The sequence below is a fragment of the Pleurodeles waltl genome, chromosome 3_1 (assembly GCF_031143425.1).
Source record: "Pleurodeles waltl isolate 20211129_DDA chromosome 3_1, aPleWal1.hap1.20221129, whole genome shotgun sequence".
Lineage (NCBI taxonomy): Eukaryota > Metazoa > Chordata > Amphibia > Caudata > Salamandridae > Pleurodeles > Pleurodeles waltl.
This window is the reverse complement of record NC_090440.1, coordinates 1,632,794,960-1,632,819,351: the sequence shown is the minus strand read 5'-3', so window position 1 is coordinate 1,632,819,351 and position 24,392 is coordinate 1,632,794,960. Positions and strand designations below refer to the sequence as shown.

The 24,392-nt window shown below is 44.2% G+C and overlaps 1 protein-coding gene across 4 annotated transcripts in view; it reads right to left on the bottom strand.

Annotated features, from left to right (window-relative positions):
• UBR3 (ubiquitin protein ligase E3 component n-recognin 3) overlaps positions 1-24,392 on the bottom strand; it is a 1,605,611-nt gene that overhangs the window by 946,268 nt on the left and 634,951 nt on the right. For all 4 annotated transcript variants that reach the window (XM_069225311.1, XM_069225312.1, XM_069225313.1 and 1 more), the window contains exon 20: positions 14,727-14,868. In XM_069225311.1, the coding sequence (XP_069081412.1) occupies positions 14,727-14,868 (142 nt within the window). The remainder of the gene's footprint in view (positions 1-14,726; positions 14,869-24,392) is intronic.

Below are 24,392 nucleotides of genomic sequence, written 5' to 3'. Positions count from 1 at the left end.
ATTCCCCCAATAGGAATAGGGAGGAGGCACAAAGAGGGTGTAGCCACCCTCAAGAACAGTAGCCATTGGCTACTGCCCCCCAGACCTAAACACACCCCAAAATCTAGTTTTTAGGGGCGACACTGAACCCAGGAAATCAGATTCCTGCAACCTACAACAACAAGAAGGACTGCTGACCTGAAAGCCCCGCAGAAACGACAGACGACAAGTGACATGTCCCCAGCCCTACCGGCCTGTCGCCAGACTCAAAGAACCTGCACAGTGATGCATCCAGCGGGACCAGCGACCTCTGAGGACTCAGAGGACTGAACTGCACCTGAAAGACCAAGAACCTCCAGAGGACAGCGGCTCTGTCCAGAAACAGCAACAAAATTGCAACAAAGAAGCAACTTTAAAGAGACTCTCACTTCCCGCCAGAAGAGTGAGTCTTCACACTCTGCACACGACGCCCCCGGCTTGAGTTTGGAGAAATCAACACCGCAGATAGGACTCCCAGGTGACTCCAGCGATGTGGACACCCCGAGTCGACCTCCCTGCACCCCCACGGCAACGCCTGCATAGAGAATCCAGAGGCTCCCCCTGACCGCGACTGCCTGGTAACATAGGAACCCGACGCCTGGACCAAGCACTGCACCCGCAGCCCCCCAGGACTGAGAGGAACCACCTACCAGTGCAGGAGTGACCAGCAGGCAGCCCTCATCCTAGCCCAGTCGATGGCTGGCCCGAGAAGCCTTCCTGTGCCCTGCCTGCGCCGCCAGAGTGACCCCTGGGTCCCTCCATTGCTTTCAATAGCGAACCCGACGCCTACCTTGCACACTGCACCCGGCCGCCCCTATGCCACTGAGGGTGTGTTTTGTGTGCTTGTATGTCCCGCCCAGTGCTCTACAAAACCCCCCTGCTCTGCTCCCCGAGGACGCAGGTACTTATCTGCTAGCAGACTGGAACCTGAGCACCCCTGTTCTCCTTAGGCACCTACGTGTTTTGGGCCCTCCTTTGACATCTGCACCTGACTGGCCCTGTGTTGCTGGTGCGGTGACTTTCGGGTTGCCTTGAACCCCCTATGGTGGCCTGCCTATGGCCAGGAGACTGACTGTGTAAGTGCTTTACTTACCTGAGAAACCTAACCAAACTTACTTCCCCCCCAGGAACTGTTGATTTTTGCACTGTGTCCACTTTTAAAATAGCTTATTGCCATTTTAACTAAAACTGTTTGTACTACTGCTTTGAATCAAAGTTCTATACTTACCTGTGTGAAGTACCTTGCATTTCATGTACTTACCTCAAATCTTGAATCTTGTGGTTCTAAAATAAATTAAGAAAATATATTTTTCTATACTAAAACTATTGTCCTGGAGTTAAGCCTTTGGGTGTGTGTTCCTCATTTATTGCCTGTGTGTGTACAACAAATGCTTAACACTACCCTCTGATAAGCCTACTGCTCGACTACACTTATCTAATTTTGCCACTATCAACCTCTAAGGGTAACCCTTGGACTCTGTATCTCACTTTGAGATAGTATATACAGAGCCAACTTCCTACAATCCTCCATCAGACATTCTTTTGATGGAGGCACTGGGCAGGGCAAAAGAGTGGAAAGAGAGGGAAAAGCCCTTCTGTGTGATCTGGAAGACCCATTTGTCTGATGTTATGGACCGCCAGTGAAAAAGATTAAATTATATCCTCCCTCCAACTGGACGCACATAGTCTTGCAGAATCACACTAGGGAGTCTTGGACGCTGTGGAAGAAGGGGGCTGGGGGATGGACGACTTCTGGCCAGACTGTGTCTGAAGGTACCATGTCCGCGTCCCCGCGCAAAATGTTGACCTGGTGGAGGATGGCGGCTGATCTGTGGGTGGAGTGGTACCTAGCCCCTTCCGAAGCCTCAAAAGGAGCGATAAACAGATTATTGGCGAGGGGTCGCTGAGAGGTCCAAGGACTTGGCCTTAGCCCGGGAGTCCTTGAAGTACTCTAGCGCAGAGACTGCCTTATCGCCAAATAGGCAGGACCCATAGAAGGACATGTCCATGAGGCATGCCTGGACACCACCCAAAAAGCCAGATGTACGAACCTAGGCATGGCATCGAAGGGCCACCATTGACAAAATCGCTCTACCCAGCGAGTAAGTTGTGTCCAAACCACACCTAATGGTAAACTTGGCTGCATCTCTCCCATCTTCAATTGCTTGTGAGAGAATGGCTTGCACGTCCTCCGGGACCTAAGGCAGCACCTGCACCACCATATCCCATAGAGTATGGGAAAAACGGCCCAATAGGCATGAGATGTTTACCGACCTCAAAGCCAGGCTGGAGGAAGAGAAAATCTTCTTCCTTAACTGGTCCAGCCTCTTGGATTCTCCATCCGGGGTGTAGGAAGCTGGCCTGTCCAGTAGACACATACGGTGTTGTCACCTTATACCAGGTCCAGGTATCCCCTATTAGTTTAGTGTAGGCATTGTCTAGGATGCCAGGGCTCTCTAGAGGTAGCTATGGATGAGCAGCCAAGACTTACCTAGGAGACATGCAAAGTTTATGCAATACCACTATAGTTACACAGCAACTTATCACACATCAAAGAACCACACAGTGTTACAAAAATAAAGGTACTTTACTATATTAACACAACACTAGAATACTAATAGGCAGTTCCCCCCCCCCCCGAAACTGGAGGTATGTACATACGAATTACATGCATAATAGCAATCAGCAAAGAGCATAAAAGCAACAAGCAATGGCAATACTTAGTAAAAATAGAAGAAAAAAAATAGAAGGGGAGGGCCAAACCATATACTAAGAAAGTGGAATCCCCCACCCAAGGATGTGCAATTGATAGAGGGAAGCTGAAAGAACTAGGAACCCTAAGAGGTGAGTACCAGGGTGACCCCCTGCAACCAGGAGAGCAAAGGTAAGTACCTGGTCTTTCCAAGAACTACCAGGTGGACTTAGAAAAAGGATTGTACGAGAACAAGACAAGACAGGAAGAACCCAACGGTGGATTCTGGTAGAAGAGGACCTGCAAAAGAAGGGGACAGAGTCCAGTCCACAATTGACTGTCCAGTGGGGGCGGGAGCCACTACCGACCCTTCTGTGGATGCAGAACCAGGCCAACGAGGGGAAAAGACGACCAGCTGTGGAGCCCAGGAGCTGAAGAGTAGTTCTTGGAGTGATGCAGTTTGTGTCCCACGTCGGTTGTCGGGTTGCAGATGGTCAATGGTGCAGGAAAACCACCAACAAGCCTTGGCAAATGCAGTAGACACAGAAGGAGAGTTGCAAGGCCCACAGGACTCGGTCCAGGGGTGACCCTCAGCAGTTGGGAGAGCCAACACAAGCAGTCGCTGCCCCCGTAGGGAACCCACTGGCAGCAGGCACAGTAAGGCGTAGTGAGGCCCAGTCAGTACACCCGAAGAGGAGTCCCACGTCACTGGAGCAGCAGAGAAGAGACTGTGCTTGACAGGATGGCGTGCTGGGGGCCGGGGCTACACGGAGCCCGACGATCCCTTGAAGCAGGAGCAAACATGCCTTGGTAGCTGCAAGAGTTGCAGTGCACAGGGGTACTGTCCTGCAAGGAAAGGCAAGGGCTTACCATCTCCCAAGTTGCATAGCTGAAAAAGAAGACCAAGGGGACAACTACAGACCACCACTTGTGATGCAGTATCCACGTGGTTCCAGAGGAGAGCAGATCCACGCAGCTGGTCGTCGTTGCAGTTTGTGTCTGCAGATGCAGGGGAGTGACTCCTTCACTCCAAGGGAGATTCCTTCTTACTTCCTGGTGCAGGCTGAAGTCTTGCTGACCTCAGAGGATGCACAGCCGGGGAAATGTGCAGATGCTGGAAGGAGCAGGTGACACAATGTTGCAAAGTGGAGTTGTCACTGAAGTTGCAGATTGTCGGTTCCTGAAGACTCCAATTGCAGTTCCAGTGGCCAGAAGATGAAGTAAACAATGTAGAGGAGTTCTGGTGGAATCTTGCACACCGAATCTGGAGACCCACCCTGAAGGGAGTCCCAAAATAGGCCTAAAAGGGGGCTTGGTCACCTAGTAAGGTCACCACCTATCACGAGGGGTCTGCAACATCAATTGCCTGACCTGGCCACTCAGATGCTCTCAGGGGCCGCTGCACAACTTGGTTTCAAGACGGCAGAATCAAGAGACCACCTGAAGGAGCTCTGGGCACCACCCCTGGGGTGGTGATGGACAGGGGAGTGGTCACTCCCCTTTCCTTCGTCCAGTTCCGCACTAGAGCAGGGGTCATGGGTCCTTGGACTGGTGCAAACCGGTTTATGCAAGAATGGCACCAAAGGTGCCCTTCAAAGCAAACCAGTGGCTTGGGGAGGTTACCTCTTCCAAGTCTTGTAACACATATTTCAAAGGGAGGGGGTGTTACTTCCCACTCCCACAGGAAATCCTTTGTTCTGCCTTCTTATGCTTGAGCTGGTCAAGCAGCAGGAGGGCAAAAACCTGTCTGAGGGATGGCAGCAGCGTGAGCTGCTCGGAAAAACCCCAAAAGACGAGCAGGAGCAATACTGGGGGTCCTCCAAGGAGCCCCCAGAGTGCATTGAATCATGTAACCAATACTGGCAACAGTATTGCGGTATGATTCTGACATATTTGATACCAAACACGCCCAGGTTTGGAGTTACCATTAGGTAGCTGGACACAGGTGTCAAGTACATGGGTAAAATGGCTTCCCCGAACCAACGAAGTCCAGTGTAATGGAGCTAGAGTTCGTATGGACACCTCTGCTCATGCAGGGGTGCCCTCACATACAGGTACCTGCACCCTGCCTTCTGGGCTAGGAGGTCCTACTGGGTGCAGTGACCTGTGGTGAAAGGGTGCATGCACCTTTTCATGTAGGCTGCAATGGCTGGCCTGTAGACACATTTTAAATGGGATCCCATGGGTGGCACAATACATGCTGCAGCCCATGGGGAACCCCTGTGCCCCAATGCCCCGGGTACCCAAGTACCATATACTAGGGACTTTTATGGGGTTGTGAAAAGTCTTACGCAACCAAATTTAGAGGAGGAGCACAGTCACTGGGGTCCTGGTTAGCAGGATCCCAGTGAACACAGTAAAAACACACTGACAGACGGCAAAATGTGGGGATAACCATGCCAAAAAGAGAGTACTTTCCTACAGTCTGAGCATGTTGAATAATTCCTTCCAAGGGAAGACACTGAGAGGGCAAGGATATAAAGACCTCTGTCATTCTTCAGCACAAGGAAGTAGCAGTAGTAATACACAGTTCCTACATTTAGTACCAGAAACCTCTCTGTGGCCTCTCTGAGCAAAAGGGCAAGCACTTACTACTGCCATACAGAGGGTGGCTCTCCATCAGCTGCTCTGATGGTGGTGGAAGGTGTGTGGGGTAGAGTGAAATGGGAGGGTGTAGCCCCGATGGACAGTTTGAAGGACCCACTTGTCTGAAGTGATGGTCTTCCACACAAGGAATAAATATCTGACCCGCCTCCGGCAAGAGAGTGTATGCCAGTTCTTAACCCCCATCTAAAGTGCAATTGAAGACCCCACCCATAATACTAGCACTGTCATGAATGTAATGAGGAGCCCCATTACCTTTCAGCAAAAATGTCCATCATTTATATTTGGGGCAGACATGCATATATACTTCAGTACTAAGGCGCTGTAAGGGGGCCCCAGGAGCCAGCCATACCGTAACTCCCCTTGCAAAGGTAAAGTAAGTGTATATATATACATTTCGCCTCTCCATTTTTTGCAGAGCTTGACCACTTCATCACATCATGGAAAGGCGGGTATCCCCTTATGCAAGCATAGAGTTACAGGGTGACATCTCAGCCCTGCTAACTTCTGAATGGGACTACCAAAGTTGGTACTGTAAAGCAGCAAAAGAATCAGTGTATTAAACACAATTTAATGGTTAAATCAGGTTTAACCTGTTTTTTTTAGGGGTGGGTAGCCCCCTTGGTAGCCACACAACTGGGTTGGGCTAGGGAGCTATGGGTGCCAAGAGAGGGGTTCTGCCATGTTGGGAGTGGGCAGCATGGTGCATCCTGGGATAGTTAGATGTCACACTTCCCAGAAAGTGGTCATCAGGAGGGAGGAAACATGGTAGCTCATTGGCTAACAACCGCATCTTACAGTGATGGCATTTTCTGAGCATAACTAGGGCATCCCTAGCACCCAGATCTCAGATCTCACCTGGACGCTATGGAACCTGCTAAGAGTGGCTGCAACTGCAAGGATTGCACCTGCTAAACCTGGTGGCTAGCAAAGAGGAGGAACTGTGCTGCTGGCCCTACTCATGGAGAAGTCGTCCCGGGAGCCCAAACCAAAGCAAAGAGACTCCGAGGGTTAGTTGGAAGACCTGTTCGCAGCATAGGGCGCCAACAGCTGAAAGGTTTGTTGGGGCAAGTTGGTAGCCCAGAACCTTGAGACTGCTCCCACTGTTGCCATAGAGCACCAGAGACCAGGAACTGCTGCTCAAAGTTGCACCTGGTTTTGTTGAATCCATGAGAGTTGTCGAAGTGCAGCTTGGTCGCCCAGAAGCCGTGTTATCACCCCACGATGGATTTGGCTGTGACTGTGATACCAGGCGACTGGAAGTACAGTGGCAACTGGACTTCTGCCAGAATTGAAAGGACCTCATGGGGCATTGACCCTGTGACCAGGATGACCTCAGCCCCTTCATAGACCAAGAAGTAGCCACAGGAAGACCCCCATTGATTGCATTGTATTCACAGAATCTTTGAGCATCTTCAGAATGCTTCATTCCTTGCATCAGGACCACTTCCATAGGAAACCACTGTAAATGGGATAAAGTGCCTGGAGACTTCTTCACCTGTGGAGGAAACTGATTCTGAGGAACTTGAAGTCCCGCTGACTGGAGCTGGCTACCTATAGTGACTCTAAGTGGTTGCAATACAACTGGTTCAAACTTTTTGGTGAAAATTTTCTAAGTGACTTATTGTTGAAATTGCCAATGCTTCTTTGCAGTTGAGTCAAATTCTTTGATTTACTATACCTTGCAAATTCTGTATGTTCGAAACCCTTTGATGGATCTTTTTTATTGTGGTGTCTAAAAATACATGAAAATACAACCCATATTTATAAATTGGTGTAGGATTTCTTCAGTGTCTTGTCGATTTCTTCAATTGTCTTGGTGGTGTTGAAATGCTTTACAGTTGTTCCTTTGTGCAAGCCATGCTGCTCCGAGCTGCAGATACGCAAGGATAAGTTAAAGTTTTGACGAACAAAACCTACTGATCCCTAAAGGGGTTGGTAAGTGTATTATACAGTGAGGTCGCACAACCACACAATATAATATACCCCATTTTCTCACACTGTAAATATCCAAATAAAGCACAGTTCACCTAAACATGTCTAGAAAAATGAAGATTCTCCAAACCTCAACTGACCTGCCACAGCCCTCCCTACTGGGTAAACAATTAAATCAAACCCAAATATGTGTTTGCCCACATCGTTCAACTCTGAATTGTACATGTTCCATATAATATAAAGAGAAACAAACATTGGTAAATTTATTAGTTTACACCCATGGGATTAGAAATAAATTAAGAGGTGTGGGAGCAGAGTATGAGAAGAGGGAGAAGGGGGTGAGTGCATGGAGAGTGGTGCATGAATGAAGGTTGATAAGTGTATGAGTGCAGTATGAAAGTACCTCAATGCAAGGTGACTGACAAGTGTTCAGTGTAGAATGAGAATTGTGTGAGTGTACAGGGTGAAAAACGTTACCCTGTACAAGTTAAGAGGTGTGCAAGTATAGGGTGAGTGGTGTGGTAATAGTATAAGTGCAGGATGAGCGGTTTAAGTTCAAGGTGAGAGGTGCAGGTGAGAAGAATGTGAGTGCTGTGAGAGGTTTGTCAATGATGTGTGAGTACAGAGTCAGCACTGTGTGAGTGGTGGGTGAGAAGTATCTGACTGCTAGAGCAATGTCAGAGTGACTGTGCAGAGTGAATGGGGAGTGAGTATGCAGAGTGAGTGGTGTCAGAGTAGGTGAAATGTATGTAGGTGTTGTAAAGAGATGTCAGCAGCGCAACCCAAAAAAGATCCAGTATATATAGTGCTGTATATACCTCAGTCACAGAGGATCAAAATCTCTAGCTCTCTAAAGACAGACCTCAAGTCCCAGAGAGCCACATGATTCTCACAAGACTTGTAATGGTGGCATCCATCTTGAATTCACAGACTATATATTCCCTGTGTTTTGCTGCCAGGAGATGGAAACTCATCACACTATCATTTTGAGTTATCAAAAGCTTACAGGGGACACAGAACTATTAAGGAATAGCACTAGAGATCACAGATTTAAACTTTGATATGCATGCTATTACTGGAGTCATTTTGTTCAATGATTATGATAATGATTATAAACTCAAATTAGCCCTTATTCTTTTACAAAAAAAGAGGGGAATCTCAAATAGAGCAACCTTTTCAGGTCGAGCACAGCGCCGCGCAAGCACTGTTTTTTTTGGGTTGACCACAACATATCTGCTTTTCCAACGTGTTGGTATGTATCTGGGCTTTTAACCACACCCATAACTATCACTCGTTTGTGGGCCTGCCTTTCAAAAATCTTTTGTTTCCATTGGTAACTGCTTTACATTTGGGCGGTTTTGTTACAGCCTTGGCCATGGACCCTGTTGCACGGATAATTGCACTTTTGTCAATGACTGACTTGGAGCGAACTTATTTTTTCCTTTTGTCTCTCTTCATGCTCACAGTGGAGCTTTGAATCGGCTCACTTATGTCAACTGTTTTACTTTTTATTTGCAGTTTGTGTGGCAAGAAAAGTCCAGTTAGGAATTTACAGCGCTAATAGCTCTACCTCAAGCAAACGCGAAACCAATTGCATTGCAAATGTTTGTTTACTTTTGTCTGTGCCCTTCACGCTCCATGGGCATTTGAGGTTGACTTGAGTCAAACAACCAGGAAATATGTGATGATTCGAGTGCCTCGCAAAGTGGATTGAAGTACATTTATTTTTCATTACGTCTTTACAGGGAGAGCGGTGGGATGGGATGAAACTATTAGGGTTAATGCAATCTCAGAAGAAATGACTTTCTTATCAACTGCTGCTTAAGTGCTCAAAACCATGTATTTGCTCCTTTGCCCAAGAGAATAGTGTCTCTCAGAGCCAGTGACCTCTTGCATCTCAACACAATGCTGTATTCGCGACGAATCGTACCGTGCTAAATTAGTGTTCTGCTGCCTTCATTTCCATTCAGAAATGCAGAAAATAACTTCTGCGTAAACCCTCCACTGAAACAAGGAGTCTCGTCTGTATTTGTACAGAATAGTTTCTCTTCACAAGTGTTGTAGGAGATACGAGCCCGCACGTAGAAGTACTGCTGAAGACTAAGTGAACAAGAAAGGCATCTTCTTGCTCTTGGCTTTTCACGAAAGGTTACACTAACCGATGACATCAATTTGGAGCTTCTGTTTTTCAAGATCTGCAGGAGCTCCCAAACCATGCTCTGGCTGCAGCCTGAGAGAGGTTGTCATGCAGTTTGGCTGAAATACTGACAGGAACAGGGTTTGTTTCTCCAAATAAGAAATAGAAAGTAAAACAGAACTAATGTCGGGGAAGCCAATAGATCGCAACCCTGAACCCTACTGATGTGGGTAACATTTTCTTATGTCGAGCATAGGACCGCACAAGCACTTCGTTTCCGACCTGTTAGAGTATATTTGTGGCTTTTAGCCACACCCATGTCACGCCCATCACTTTCACTGGGCTTGCCTTTCAGAAAACCCTCGAGTCCTTCAGTTGTATGCAGGGCCACTGAAATGATGTGGCAGAAAGGACCAAAATATGCGGCAGGGTTAACCAATTAATGTGGCAAAAATGTCCAGTTATGCATTTACAATGCCAATAGCTCCAACTCAAGTAAATGTGAGACCTAGTGCATTGCAAACGCTTGTTTATACTACTTGTGAGTCAGTCATGGTATAAAGCTGATGAACTTGCTACATTGAGAATCTTTTAGCTCACAGACAATTTACAAATCATTGAAAGTAGTTATACATATAGAAATGCACATTGCAGTTCAGATGTACGTCTGTTAAAAAGGTTTCCTGTGTATGCCAGATATATAAAGTCATGGTATTTTAACCAATAATAGATAGTCGGTTATACAGAGCTTGTCACAATGTACAATATGTATCGCTTTAGAAACAGTGAATGATGAAATATTTAAAAAGTTATTTCCTGCTCAACCTAGCAGCCATCTCCTTCAGTCCCCCACTGAAAGCGAAAAAGACGGCTTGTTTGATGCATGCCTCCTTATTGACAAAAGTAAATATAGCAGGAGTAAATCCACACCCGCCTGCATAATTATTTTCCAAGACTATCTACAGTTACATATATGTTACACCCCCGCAAGATGCAGAAAGCACCTTTTCCACAGCATGGTTACCGTGTGAGTTTGTGATCACAATACACCTGTGAGTTTGTGAACATCCATAAACTCCTCTGCAACCCTCTTTCTCTCTGTTTAAAGAGATTAGTTCCTACAATGTGCCGTCAAAATTGCGCGAGTCCTGATGAGATGAATGGAAGTGGTGTTATCAAACTGCTCCATTACTCGAGGGTTCACTTTGTAACCCTGGAGCGCGCTAGCCCGCGGCTGTCCTCTCGTGTACTTTATTACTATATGACCTGTCAAACATACGACTTTAGCCTCAGCTCCCTTCTTCCGCCAAGTTCTTGTGCCCTTTGAGTGACTTTCAGTCCGCCTCGGAGGGGCCGGTAGATACAAACGTGAGAGATGAGGGACGCGGTCAATAGGAGGTCAACCAGGGTTATCTGATGCAAGCCTGATGCCGATTTATGTTACAGCATTCGCCCAAAAGGTGGTTTCCGGTTTGCTGGGCAAAGATTTGTCAGCTGTTTTGTTCTGGCTGTTCTCAGTGGCCATTTTCTTTTAATGTCTGTAAGAAGTCCACGTAACCACGAGTTGCTAAGTTTGATGAACTGGCTCACTCCCGCTATGAACACAGTATTTGGACTTCGGGCCACTGAGGAAAGCAAACACAGAAAAAGTAAGTGGCAAGCACAGGAACCAATGAAAGCAAGCAAAGCAAGGGGGAGCGCGAGGATGTAGGCCCTTTTTAAGATTCATATTAAATACAATAGATTTCACAAGCACAGTGCAAGCGCTGTGCAGGCGAAACCTAAAAAGGGAAACAAGTAGAATCAACCATTACTATAGGAAGACCAGCAAGTCAATAAATCAATAGGTCCTCTAAATAACTTTCTATCATAGTACCAAATTATATGAGAGGTGTATGCCCACTACTTGTCACACATTCCCTTGTGGAGAAAGGAGGGGCAAACATTCGTTCGAGGGCGACCACCCCAGGTGGCTCTACCCTACTGAGAGTTGGAAGCACTCTCCCCGTTTGGGTGAGGTTAAATGACATTATTAAGCACTTAAAGCCAGCATGTACATAACCATTGTACAAAGACAGCACAAACTACTAGTGTGCAATAGCCACCCCAGGAGTCAAAAGTTGTGGGAGCAGTGCGGCCAAGATCAATCCCTCTGCCAGTCAGCTCGCTCAGCTGTCGATGGATGTATCTGGGGAGCAGCAGTGCAGTTTTCTGCACCACTGCCCCACCCCTCCGCTCTCCTCCCACCCCCCCATTCTCCTACCCTACTGATAGGACCACTGATCCACATGGCAGCAGCTCTGTCCTAGTCGTGTCAGGTGTTCCAGCCACCAGTGTTCCATCTTCTTGGACCTCTGGACCACCCGACACCGTGTGGGACATTCGGTTTGACCATTTTCACTGCTGTCGTAGCCTCACGTCCGTATTAGCAGCTGGTCTGAGGCCTGCTTTCTTTCCCACCTCTAGTCACTCCCACAAATCCTTGGGGGTCATGAATAACTGAGTGACCATCGTGCACCACACGCAGTTTGGCAAGATACAGCAGCATATATTGCACTCCCATCACTCCAAGTTTTTGCATTACAGCTTCAAAGGATTTTGGTTTCTTCTGCACCCGTGAAATTAGGGAAAATATTCACCACATGATCATCACATTTTAGGTCTCCCACTTTACGGGTGTGTTGCAGAATTATATCTCTATCACTGTAATTGAGAACTTACTATAGCATGGGACAGGGGACATCAGGGCCAGCGCTCTATGTGCGTGTTCCACAAACAACACCTCTGAGAGCCCCTAAGATTGCTCAGACAATTTAGTCCCTCTGCATCCTCCAGTATCATCCAGGGGATGGGACATGTCAGAGTGCAGACTGTGGTTTGTAGGGCCTTTATTTCCATTTGAAGTTCCACAACAAAGTGCTCAGTACCAAACAATCTTTCGCTGACTAGGCGTAAATCTACTCACAGTAAATTCACCTCCCTAGAGACAATATCTATTTTGTTTTACAACAGGGGAGAGAATGTGGCGTAACGGCCGGAGCTGGGGAAGTAGGTTCGAGTCTCGGCATTGGGTCAACATCCTGTGATTCTGGTAAATCACTTACTCTTCCCTGCGCCTACTGAAATTGAATGTGTCCTTGTGTAAGTAACTGGTGCTCATTTGAAGCGCTCCAATACCTACGGTTGGAGTTTGCACTATATAAAACATAATGCAAAAAGAAATCTTGATTTTTCGATGGCACCTAGGATATGGGCTCCTTTGAGCTCATTAGACGCCTGAGGGGCAGGCTGTCTGGCTCTCTTTTTCATGTGAGGGGTGTGCATCACTGATGCTCCTAGTATACTAGTCCATCTATGTTGTGACAATCTCAGAGCACTGTCCTACATCTTATCTCAGAAGTGTGGACTGAGACAAGCCAATCACTTGTTTTTCAGAGTGGGTTTGGGGCACAGATGGTATGTGAGTGACCACCGCAAGGCACATCCAGCGGAGGGGCAGTAGCGCCCCTAGAGGGGCCACCTCCTCTCCAACCATCTTCACCACCACTGACACTCTAAGGCAACTCTGCTCTCTGAGATAGATTCTGCTCACAGCTGGATAGCACTACTAGGCTGTGTATCCTGCTCTGATGTGAAAGGATCTAGCGCAGAGGATGGAGCCAGAAATGTAGTACAACTGGAACCAGTGCAGAACCCAATGTGGGTTCATGTGACACGCGAGGCGCTGAGGGCAGATGCACTGGCAGAAGTCAGACTGGAGACCCACTGAGGATCCTTGGAGCCAGAAGGTGTGTCAGAGGGAGCCGGAAACATGCAAAAAATATGCAGCATGCGGGAAACTTGTGGAGCCCTGGAATCAGCTGGGAAAGTAGCTCCACAATCGAGGCCCTAGATGGAGACTAACTGACATTGTGAAGCCCTTGTGCCGCTTCTTTGGACATACAGTAGCGGGAAATGGTGGGGTTCCGCTTTGATCTTTTGATCTTGTGCTTAGACTTTGAACTTACTGGAGTACTTCAATGGGAAATAATTCCCCTTCTGCAGTAACAGTCTAGGCAGCGATATAAAGTCTGCACCCGCAACTTAAGGCGGGACTTACACAAAAGACGTGACTTCTTACATTCAACAATGTACAGCTTCACTTCTCCGTCCCATATTTGCCTTTGTATGCAAAATAACTAATTTGCAGCATGACATTTAGTGATGTCCTGAGTCCAAACGTCAGAGACACACCTTGTGCAATTCCGAGAACGACATTTGCTTTCTACAGTCATGGCATGGTTTGAAATCTATTATTTGGGTGGGGACATGATTCCCTAGCATAGTGAATTAAGTTTGGAAGGCCAGTGAAATATGGAGCCGAGCTCTGGATTCGCATTGGAAGATGTGGAAAGAAAGGAACTGATGTCAGGATGCAGGGATGGTGCTTTAATTCTGCTCTGCTCCACTTCTGGGGCGGTAGGGAGCCGAAGTAGACTTGAATGGCACCACCTTGCTCCGCACTGCTGGAGAAAAGCTTCCAGATCTCATCTGGCACCTGGAGAGTATTCTAAAGTTAGAGATCTGCAGTGCTTAATTTGTAAATATAAACGTGCCGGTACCCAAAGCCTTCCTCTTAAACATGCGGCTGCTGCAGTTAAATGTGCTAATACAAAATACTGAGGCAGCGTAATCCTGAAGCCATCTCAGCCCTCTTCAATCCATTTAAAGCTACTCCCTGCCCCTTCAGCTCACCCTTGCAGCTTTCTGCTTTCTCCTTTGTGACGCTTTTTAGTTTTTCTCTTTTCTCTTCCTCCATCCTCTGTCTTTTGCTCACAGTAAATGCTTGAGGCAGAAAAATAAGCGCCGGCTCTCAAAAATAAGTGCAGATGCTCTGCACCGGAAACAACAAGCACTAATTAAGCACTGGAGATCTGTGGTTAGAAGTATCCATTAGAAAACCTAATTTTACCAGCAACTGTCATTTAATCGTTCTGGTTTTGCAAGTACATTAAGAACTTTTAGTCATTTTCGTTCAGTAAGTCACTACATCGGGCAGTCTAGCCATAATGTTAGTTTTTACAAAACTATACACAGGGTCTATAATGAGGGAGAGGGCTACAAAAAATGGTATAACCCAAGGCAGAAGGCCTACAAGGATGTTATTATATTCCACTGAGGATATAATTTTCTAAATTAAAAAGAAAAACAAACATTGGAAAGTTGGATGAAACAGTCTATGCTAACCATCATTAACGCTATGCTACTCAATTGTCTTCATAGCAGCTCTCAAAATTCAATGTTCAAAAGCTTTTTAAAGCTAAGCAGTTCATATTTATCACTTGCAGGGTTAAAAATTACCTTGTAAAGCAGAGTGAACAGCACAATGTGTAAGGTTTTACAGTGCAAAAGCTTCAAGAGACCTTTATAGCTAGGATGCAGAGATGTTCTTTTCTTGAAAGGGGGCCATGGATTATCAGGGTATGTTCCAACTTGCTTTAAACTGTTGAGAGAAAAAGAGAGAAAATCTAACTGCTCACACACACAAAAGACAACCAATTTACTGCAAATAAGTCACAATTGAAATACAGTTTTTGATAGTTGAAAGTAATTTGCCAAACTATATTTGGGAATAATCATTGCGGTTTAAATATGGATATTACTTACGTTCCCTGTCCTCCAAGTAAAATAAAGTTTAGCTGCTTTAAGAGTACTGCTTTTATACGATCTGTAAATAACTTTGAAATTGAGTTTTCCACCTCCTGATACGATTCATAAATTTTAAACCTAACTCTTCATGATTCAGTTCAACGGTTTATGCACCTAATGATCAAATATTGAGGCCTTAGACCGATGAGGTACCTCTGTCCAGCAACATTTGTGCTCAGCCTACTGTACGATAGTGAGGGAAGTGACTCCCCCCCACAGATAAATAGACACTGCCTTCGTGTTGAACATGCGTTGACAGCAGGCCAGTGCTGCAGTCACTATTTCAAACTAAACTGGCCAGCTTTTTTTTTTTTTTTTTACCACTGAGCTGACGAGGCACATTTCACATACTACAATGTGCTACAGCACTCAGAAGGCTCCAGGATGATTCGATGTCACTTATGGCAGCCTCGTTTTCTTCTGGTTGCCTCCGCAACGAATTCTGAGCACAATACCCTTGATTAAATTGCTTTGAACTGTTAAAGCTACAGTACCAGCTAAAGATTATTTTCAAAAAGTAAGCCTGGTACTGGAAATATATGTCCAAGTTGACATATGTTTATCCTGTAACTTTAACAGAGTCACCTCAGAATGCATTGAGATGATTTATGATTGACCAACTCTCCCTTCAACTAAGCCAAACAATTTAGCAGGTGACCTATGCTGCTGCAGGCCTGCTTCTACCTAAATAAACCGGATTTCTGTACAAAAAAGGAACTCCGTGCAAGTAGTCTTCCGTTTAGAACTATCCCTGTCACTCTACATGTGACATTGTGGGGTGTAGAGTCAAAGCTGCAGCAATGAGTGAGCAGAGACTAAGTTACCAGCATTTGTTTGTTAAATGAAGGCTGCCCTGCGCAGCATGGTCTCTGCTCATTTCATGCTCTGACAACACAGGCAGGTGATGGTTAAAGGAACTAAAATACCTGGGAGACTGATGGAATGGGAGTTATTAGTTTGTCCCACATTTCCAGTTCCACATGTGCCACAGTGTTGCCCACATTTGGGGACTTTAAAATATAATTTACATCTGCATTGTTGCCCTAATAAGATCCTATATCTCTGAGCTTGACATGGTCGTGTTAACAAGTGTATCCTCCTGGACCTAATTTGACCAGGTACTAGGAGTCACTGTAGATGATCGAGCACTGTCATGATATGTTCAAACCTTCTGGGGCAACAACCAACCTGGGTGAAGAGAAGGGAACTCATAAAGAAATGGGAGGAGTAATTTGACTAGCCTAAAACAGCGCTATCAAATATAACCTGAAAAACTAACACCTGTATGTCAGATCTAAAATTAGCTGATGCAATAAAAGCTTTTATTGTACTGTAGAAAAAGAAGTGGGATTTTGAGGCACAAATAATGCTTGAAAATAAAGGTATGTGGCAATCTGGAGGTGGAAGATAAAGAATCAATAATTTAATGTAAGACAGAAGCAGGGAATTACGTACTTTTTGCCTATAGGCCAGATCATTGTATAAAGAGTCCATTACCCTTTTTATTTCATGACAAAAACTTTATAACTAGATGGTAGTTGAGTTTGGCCATGGTAATTAAGTGATTTGTGTGGTGTCACTTACATGCCTATTTTTGTTTGAAGGGGAACTAGGGTCAATTTAACCAGTTGAGGAGGATAAGAAACACAGTAGACCTGAACCTGTGATTGATAAAGTATGTTTATAATTAAAAAAAACCTTTTACTGCTCACAATGTGCGTGTCTTTGGGTTAAATACTTTTCTGACCTTTATTCTAATTGTGATCCCCCTATAGTCAAACTATCTGACTATGTGAATATTTTGTTGCAGAGGGAAATTCCTGTTGGCGACTACATCACTTTTTCATTATTATTAGATATTACTAGAGCTGCATAGAGTTCCTTCACCGAGTGAAATCTCCAGGCCCGGATATGATTCCTGGGATCTATATAGACCCGAGATCAAAGTTTGGGATACCTAAATTAATTTACTATCTGATGTGATATTGTATTGAGCATATATACCAGATATTTGGACTGGAACACATATTATACATATGTTTAAAAGGGTGACAGTGGAGTCCTTGGGAACTATCGTACTATAAGCCTTCTTGCAGAAAGTTTTCTACAAGCAACTTTTGAATAAACTGCAGAGTTGGATGGAAGTATTCAGATTTTATCCACTCTTCAGGCTGGATTCGATGTTAAGATTAACACTATGGTCAAGCCTTTAGTTTCTCACTTTGAGTAATGTAGGCTATTTCCATGTTATAAGATTACCTTTGTTTATTTAAGGGCTACGTTTGACCTAGTTCCTAGAAAAAGGCTGTGGGAGGCTCTTGGATCAATGGCAGTGTCTTCCCAAATACTGGACACATTAACTAGGCTACACCAGTCTCATTATGCCCAGGTAGGATGGGATAGGTTGGAGAATTAACCAGCTCCATCCAATTTTTAAGGGTTCTGCTGGGGCTGTGTCCTGATTCCCAACGTATTCTCCCTGTTCATAAATGTTATAAGATATCTTAGCAATTGTATAAATTATTCTTCTAAACTGAATGGCAGAATGATTCCAGCATTCCTTTTGCTCATAATACCTTGCTACTATTCAGAACCTTATTGGGTTTGCAAAATCGCCTAAATAAGTTTGACGAATTTTGCAACTATACAGGGCAAGAATTAAATATTAAAAAGACCTAATATATGATATAAATTACACACAAAGATTAGTGGGGTAAACCCCAGCTAGGAAATGTATCTCTTAAACAAGTTCATACTTTTTATTTTCTAGGTCTAAGGGTGGCCAATTTATTAGCTTGGGGAACACAAATCCAAAAGAGCACCCTCTTAGTTCACCGTAGAGTGACTGCTTTTTTGAAAATGTACAGATGTACTCAGTCTAGATCAGTTTCTACGGCTCTGCATGCTTATAAGCTTAAGGCCCAAGATGCAGCATTTAATGTAGCAGAAATCTGGAGCACAACAAACGTAAGAAGTCTGGTCTGAAAGGAAAACTGTAAGAAACTTGGTTATGGGTTGAGGACGGTGGAAACCTTATCCAGCAACAACCACAAAGGTCACTAAATGGACCTGTGCTTAACCTTCTGGTAGATAGGCACAAAAGCAATCAGGCTAACTTAGGAAATTAGTAAAGTATTTGTGCAGTACACAAACAGTAATAACGTGAAAACACAACACAAGAAAAACCCCAAACCGATTTAGAAAAATAAAATCAATTCTATTAAATAAAGTGAACCAAAACGAATTAAATCCAATCAATAGAACCAGAGTTGTCAATTATTTAAAGCTTTTAGTCTAAAATAGAGCCTAAAACATCACAGCATCAACCACAGATATCTAGTCATGCAAAACCAGCACTAAGTCAAAAGTTAAGGCTGACCACAATAGAGCATGGGTTGGATACACAGGGTGGATTGGGCCAAGTCCTGGCTTTCTTCAGACTTCCAAGAAATTTTGATCAAAAGTTCTTCAGAAGTTAAGTTCGGCAGTGCTAAGCATTGTGGAGGAGGTGTCGTCTTCAGGGAACCGCTAGACGGAACTGTGGTGACGATTTCTAACCTTGGACTTGGTCACTTTTTTGGAATTTGAAAATCTCCAGCACGCCAAAGCTGCACCATGTAGTCAACAAGGACTCCACGAGGATGGATATCAGGCCAACTGATGAAGCACCTTGGGTGGATCGTCAAGCAGGTGGGTCCCAGTCTTCTGATGGTTGTCAGGTCACTTTTTTGGGGAAATTTTTTAGGGTTAGGCATGAGCAGCAGCAGTGACACCACAACCAAGGTCCCAGGACTTGGAGGGCACCACTTGGAGGGTTAGGACTTTCCAGCACAGGCCACATGAAGGGTTCAAGCTCTCTGTAGCTTGTTATTTATCTATAGCTCACACAGGAGGAAGCCAACTAGCCCTTGAAATCACTTTTGTAGTACTGGGTTCAAGCAGCAAGGCAGGCCTCAAGCAGCAAGCCAGGCCTCCAGGGAGAAAGGCAGGCCTCAAGCAGCAGGGTAGTCTTTTCCTAGGAGCAGGGCAACCCTCTGGTGTGCATGGAAAAATCAAGCAACAGGGCAGTCCTCTGGGAATCAAAGCAGTGCTTATGAAGTATTCCACATATCGAGGAGTGGCCTGAAGTGTTGCTCTGAGGGACCAATATTAAATACCTGGTGCCAGCCTTTGAAGTGGGGGAATCTGCTAGGCTACCCACACATCTGGTTCTGGAAAGGTCTTTCTTCCCTTGCCAAGGCCCAAAGAAGTCTGGGGTGATAAAATTCTAGTTTTAGGTTTGTGTGTCCCGGAGGTCAATGCCTTTGAAGTATAAGTGGCGCAGAGAACAGTCTGCTCCCACCTATCTGATCAGGATGGCCCATCCTTCACACACCTAAGCCCTTTTGTCTCACTGTCCGGGAGGAATACACAAAGGCTACCAGCAGGGTCACGTGATCCAAAACACTGGAAGAAGATACCAAATGGTTAGGACAAGAAAACATCAACTTTCTAAAAGTGGCTTTTTCGGAATTGTGCCTGAAAATCCAACTTTACCATTACAGAGTATTTTAGTGAGTCCCAATCAAAAGTTTGCACTTTTAAATGTAATAAGGTAAACCAATGTTATCCAAAAGGGCAGATAGGACTTACAGTAGTGATGAAATGCAGGGGTTTTCACTGTCAGGACATGGAAAACAAACCCACATGTTCTACTTTTTTAATACAATGCACCCAAGCCCTATGAGCCTTTATGGCCTACCTTAGGTGTGATGTAGGAGTATTGAAAAGAAAGGGTTAGGCCTGGTAAAATCTTTATTTTGCCAGGTCAAAATGGCAGGCTAAAACTGCACTATAAGCTGCAGTGGAAGCCTGATACATGCTCTAATAGGGCTAAAATAGTGAGTGGCACAGTGAGTGTTGCAGGCCCACTAATAGTATTAAAGTTTCGGGTCCTGGGCACAGTAATCTCTTTAGAAGGGACTTAACATTAAATTAAATGTGTCAATTATGTGTAATGTTTTAGGAAGAGAGCACCTTAGCATTGGTTAGGAGTGGTAATGTGCACAGAGTCCAAAATTCAACAAAAAATATTAAGCAAAGAGGAGGTGTGAAGGCAAAAGTTTGTAGGAATACCACGCCAAGGATGTCAGGTCCAACAAGCAGCAACCTCTCTGACCAGATTCTGTGCCATAAGCGTAAACCTGAATTTGAATGTTACTTGGATGATATATATCCTCCTTTTTGCAAAATAATACTATGTTAAATTTAGACTTGGAATTTTACCTGTAAAAGCTTTTTCTTCTAAATGGCACTCCCGCCCAGATGAAACTTCTACTTGCAATTACTGCACTAAAACGACTGACAACATTTAAAATGTTAATTTTTTTGCCCTCTCTCTCTTAATCCCAGAAATAAATAGATTTGTCCACAATGCTTTAATCGTGGTATGAGACACCATCAAGCTGCACTAAGAATTTTTAGACCTGATAACAGCAAGCATATTGCATTTGGACTGAGAAAATTGTTACACTCTGCTTGTATTTGGAGGAAGCATGTAAGTTTTTTTTGTAGAGATCTAGAGAAAGGTTTCATGAAATAAATTTTATAGTAACGTGTATATATGTTTTATATACAGTTTTAAATGTTTTCATGTGTGAATATTTTATTTTAACTTTTATGTTTTATGAGGTTATACCCTGAAATAGATGTTTTTGATGGTGATGATATGTGTTAGCTATTACAATACAAAAAGTTAATTATATATATCTTTATGGTAACTATGTTGCTCACAGCGCAAGAGTCTTTTCTTAGTCCAAACGCATGAAACTTTGCATGTTGGTAGGTAATCTCTATGTAGCAACCACTGTGCAGTGGTGCACACACAGCCATACACTATTGCCCCATCCTACTATATTCACTCAAAAGGCAAGCCAATGTAATTTCTGCCTTGTGACTGAAAGGCTGGTGTCAGAATCATAGAAGGAGGAAAGGGACTTGTAAAAAGGCTAAGCTCAATTATTCAACTCCCGTAGTAGATGCTGTTGACTAGTGTCCACAGAATACCTAGGGGGAAGCCCATTCAATTTCCATGATAGGTGCAACTGCATACATGCATTTTTGCAAAGGTAAACTACACATGCAAGGAGTAACACTGTGGGATTCAAAAAGTTATTAACCTTGCACTGGTACCATTAGAGGGTGCCATTTCTGCTTTAAAGCTATTACCAGTGATGAAACACTAGAGGGACAAAGACAAATCTTTCATCCTATTTGTGCAAATCTGGATAAGTTCACAATATCTTTCCTCAAGTGAGGAATAGTAACAATGTTGGAAGACAACTTTTTATGTTAAGATAGACATCTGTCAAAATCTTTGAGCAAGAAATCATGGTGGACCTGCAGGACCACCTAGTCCTGAGAAAAAAGGTACAAGTATTAGAGAAACACAGGGCCTAAAAATAACTTATATGCCTCTCTCTAGCAGAGATGGTTATGAGAAGGCAGCCTCACATGGTCAACGACTCAAATGACTTATACTATATATATATTAGAAAGCTCAAGGTTTCATGAATCTTGCATCAAACCTAAGCTATTGAGAATCCACCCCTCATCTCAAAATCCTGCCTCAAGAATAGCTAATGGCATTCTACTGGTAAACTGACAGGAGATCAAAAAAACAGAACTGACTTTGCCAGGCTAAAGGTAAAAGGGTAACAGATTGTCACTGACTGCCCTTGGAATTCTGAACTACAAGCACTGAGGGGAGACAGGCAGATAGCAACTTCTATTATCAATCAACCATAAGCCTGTTCTGAGAATTATCTATCCTGCACACCAGACAGCTCTGCATCTGGTACGACATCCAAACTCTGCATTACTTCAGGCCTAGAAGGATAAGATGGCTTGTTGGCTATAATGCTGCAAATGAAAGTAGTTGCTCTACCTGGCTACATGTAGGTTGGTTGTGCACCACCACCAGTGTGGGAAACAAGAAAACATATGCTGTTCGAAATTATCTCTTTTCAGATCTCCACTGCCAGCTGACAAAGTGTTCGTGATATGAGAGGCACTCTATTTCTGCATGCGATAGGTTAACTTCATTCCGTGTGTGTTGAGAATGACTACATTTGACCAGACTAGGATTCAGAAGGTGTTTATAGCAAAGTGGGCTTTTACCGTCAAGATAATTCACTTCAAATCTAACATATTTAAGTGCAGTGATGGAGCTAAACATTCAGTAAGCTTTCAACTTGAGGAATGTGCCGCTGGGATGTAAGGCCTTAGAAAAGTAATGAAGGAGCCCACCAGGAGGCTGCCCAATTTAAGAGAGTTGGGGAGAGTGGATGTTTGGATGTGCATTCACAGTGCAACATATAATTCCACATATAATCCCACCACCAAAACAAGCACCACATGGATTTCTCCAGAGTACACTTGTAACCTGGCATGAGAGATCACACACATGCATGATGCTTGAAGGAGTAGACATTCAGAAAACCCAGAATAACACTGTACTGTGCTCAAATTGGAGAGCTAACGTCCATTAATGAAGGTCAGCCTTCTCTGTGGAGTAAATAAATTTCTCAAGGCCTGTATCTCAGATGACTTCAGGGATTGTGCCTGCTGTAGCGTATCATTATCCCTGAATAGTAAGAGCTTCAAGGAGTCCTGAATTATCTGAAACTGTTGCAAACTAGTACAAACACCCTCTCACCACCAGCTGATACGTACCACTTTCGCCGAGAACAAACAGAGCCTGATCCCTCCAAATTGAGACTATCTTTTTAGCACAAAAGAAAAGAGCCTGAGAAAGAGACGGCTGAAGGCTAGGAGTGAAAGGGGGGCATTGACTTGACATACCTAACACTGTGACCAACTATTAAGAAGTTGCAGTGCTTAATGTATGCCAGTATTTGCCAGTGTTTGGCACCAGCAATTATTTCTTAGCTTCAGCACTTGCATGTGGCACTCTATCTACTTGTGAGCAGAGCACATGAGCAACAGCACATAATTCAAAACACATTTAAAAATAATAACAGCTCACCGATGCCATTCTTACAGATTTGGGTGAAAAGGAATTGTCCATATCGGCACATTTGTAGGAATGTGATGGTTAGTAGTTAACATTGGCAGTGGCATTAGCATCAATGGCTGGGGCTGTGTGCGGTGCAAGCTGCAGTGGCCTGCCGTTAGATACCTTAGGACAAAACATTTATAGACAAATAACGCACTGGGGAGTTTTATTTCTGATTTGTAGCATCACAAACTTTAAAGATGCGAGTCTGGTCACTTTCTAAAGTGTAAGAGAGAATTTTCTTTTTTTTATTATGGGACTTGTAACTATCAAGAGGAGTTGAACTGAAATCTAAAGTGCAAGCTGGATAATTCACACATGTTTTGAGAACTATGGCCTCATGAGGTGCCCTAAAATGATTGGACATGTTTACCAAATGGTGTCCCACAATTCTTCCACCAGTGAATTAAGGATTACATCCCACACTACTCAACAGTGCAAGGGCGAGCCAAAGCGTGACCACAGTATCCGGATGAAGTGTGTGACTAAATGAAATGACCAGGTGACTATGCAAAACTGAAACTAGATAAAGGAACTCTCCATCTGTCATAGATATGACCTACAGAAAGACATCCTGGTGCAAGTAGAAAAAGATGTTTACTATATATTGAAGTAGGAAAACGGCAGACAAAAATGAAAAAGGACAATTATCTTCCTTAGAAGGACATTTTTCTGCGCCAAATGTTCAAGAAAAAAAGAAGGCAGTTCGTGCTGACATGCCAGAATAAATGTACACTTTTTGAACACATATCTAAACAGGGAAAGTGTATCTATTAATATACATTCACGCCTCTAGCATGAGAAACCCAAGATATGAAAACCAGTTAAAGCTAAGGAAAGACAACAATACTGAGTACTCAGTTTAAAAAAGCTGTAAAGAAAATACTTTTACAATTTTTTTTCAAAATAATTTAAATCAGAGAACAGAAGTCCAAGAAGTAGGAAACAAATATGCTAGAAACGCCGTTTTTATTAGAAACTGATGCAGAATAACAAAGATGACTGGTGTCAGGAAAACTAAGAAAAGCATTAACAATGACCAGCAATTTGCATGGCACACTTTTGCTCCACAAATCTGGAGTTCTTGTCCAAGTATGCCTCAGCAACTGCAATATTATCTATTCTGCGCTCCCACAGATTCCCACTGCAAGGCTCCAACGACTTTGAGGCCAAACCCCGACAATGCACCTTGAGCTCCAGAAGTCTGATCAGATGAAACACACTTAAACTCTTAAACCAGTCCACGGCAGGCTCAAATTCAA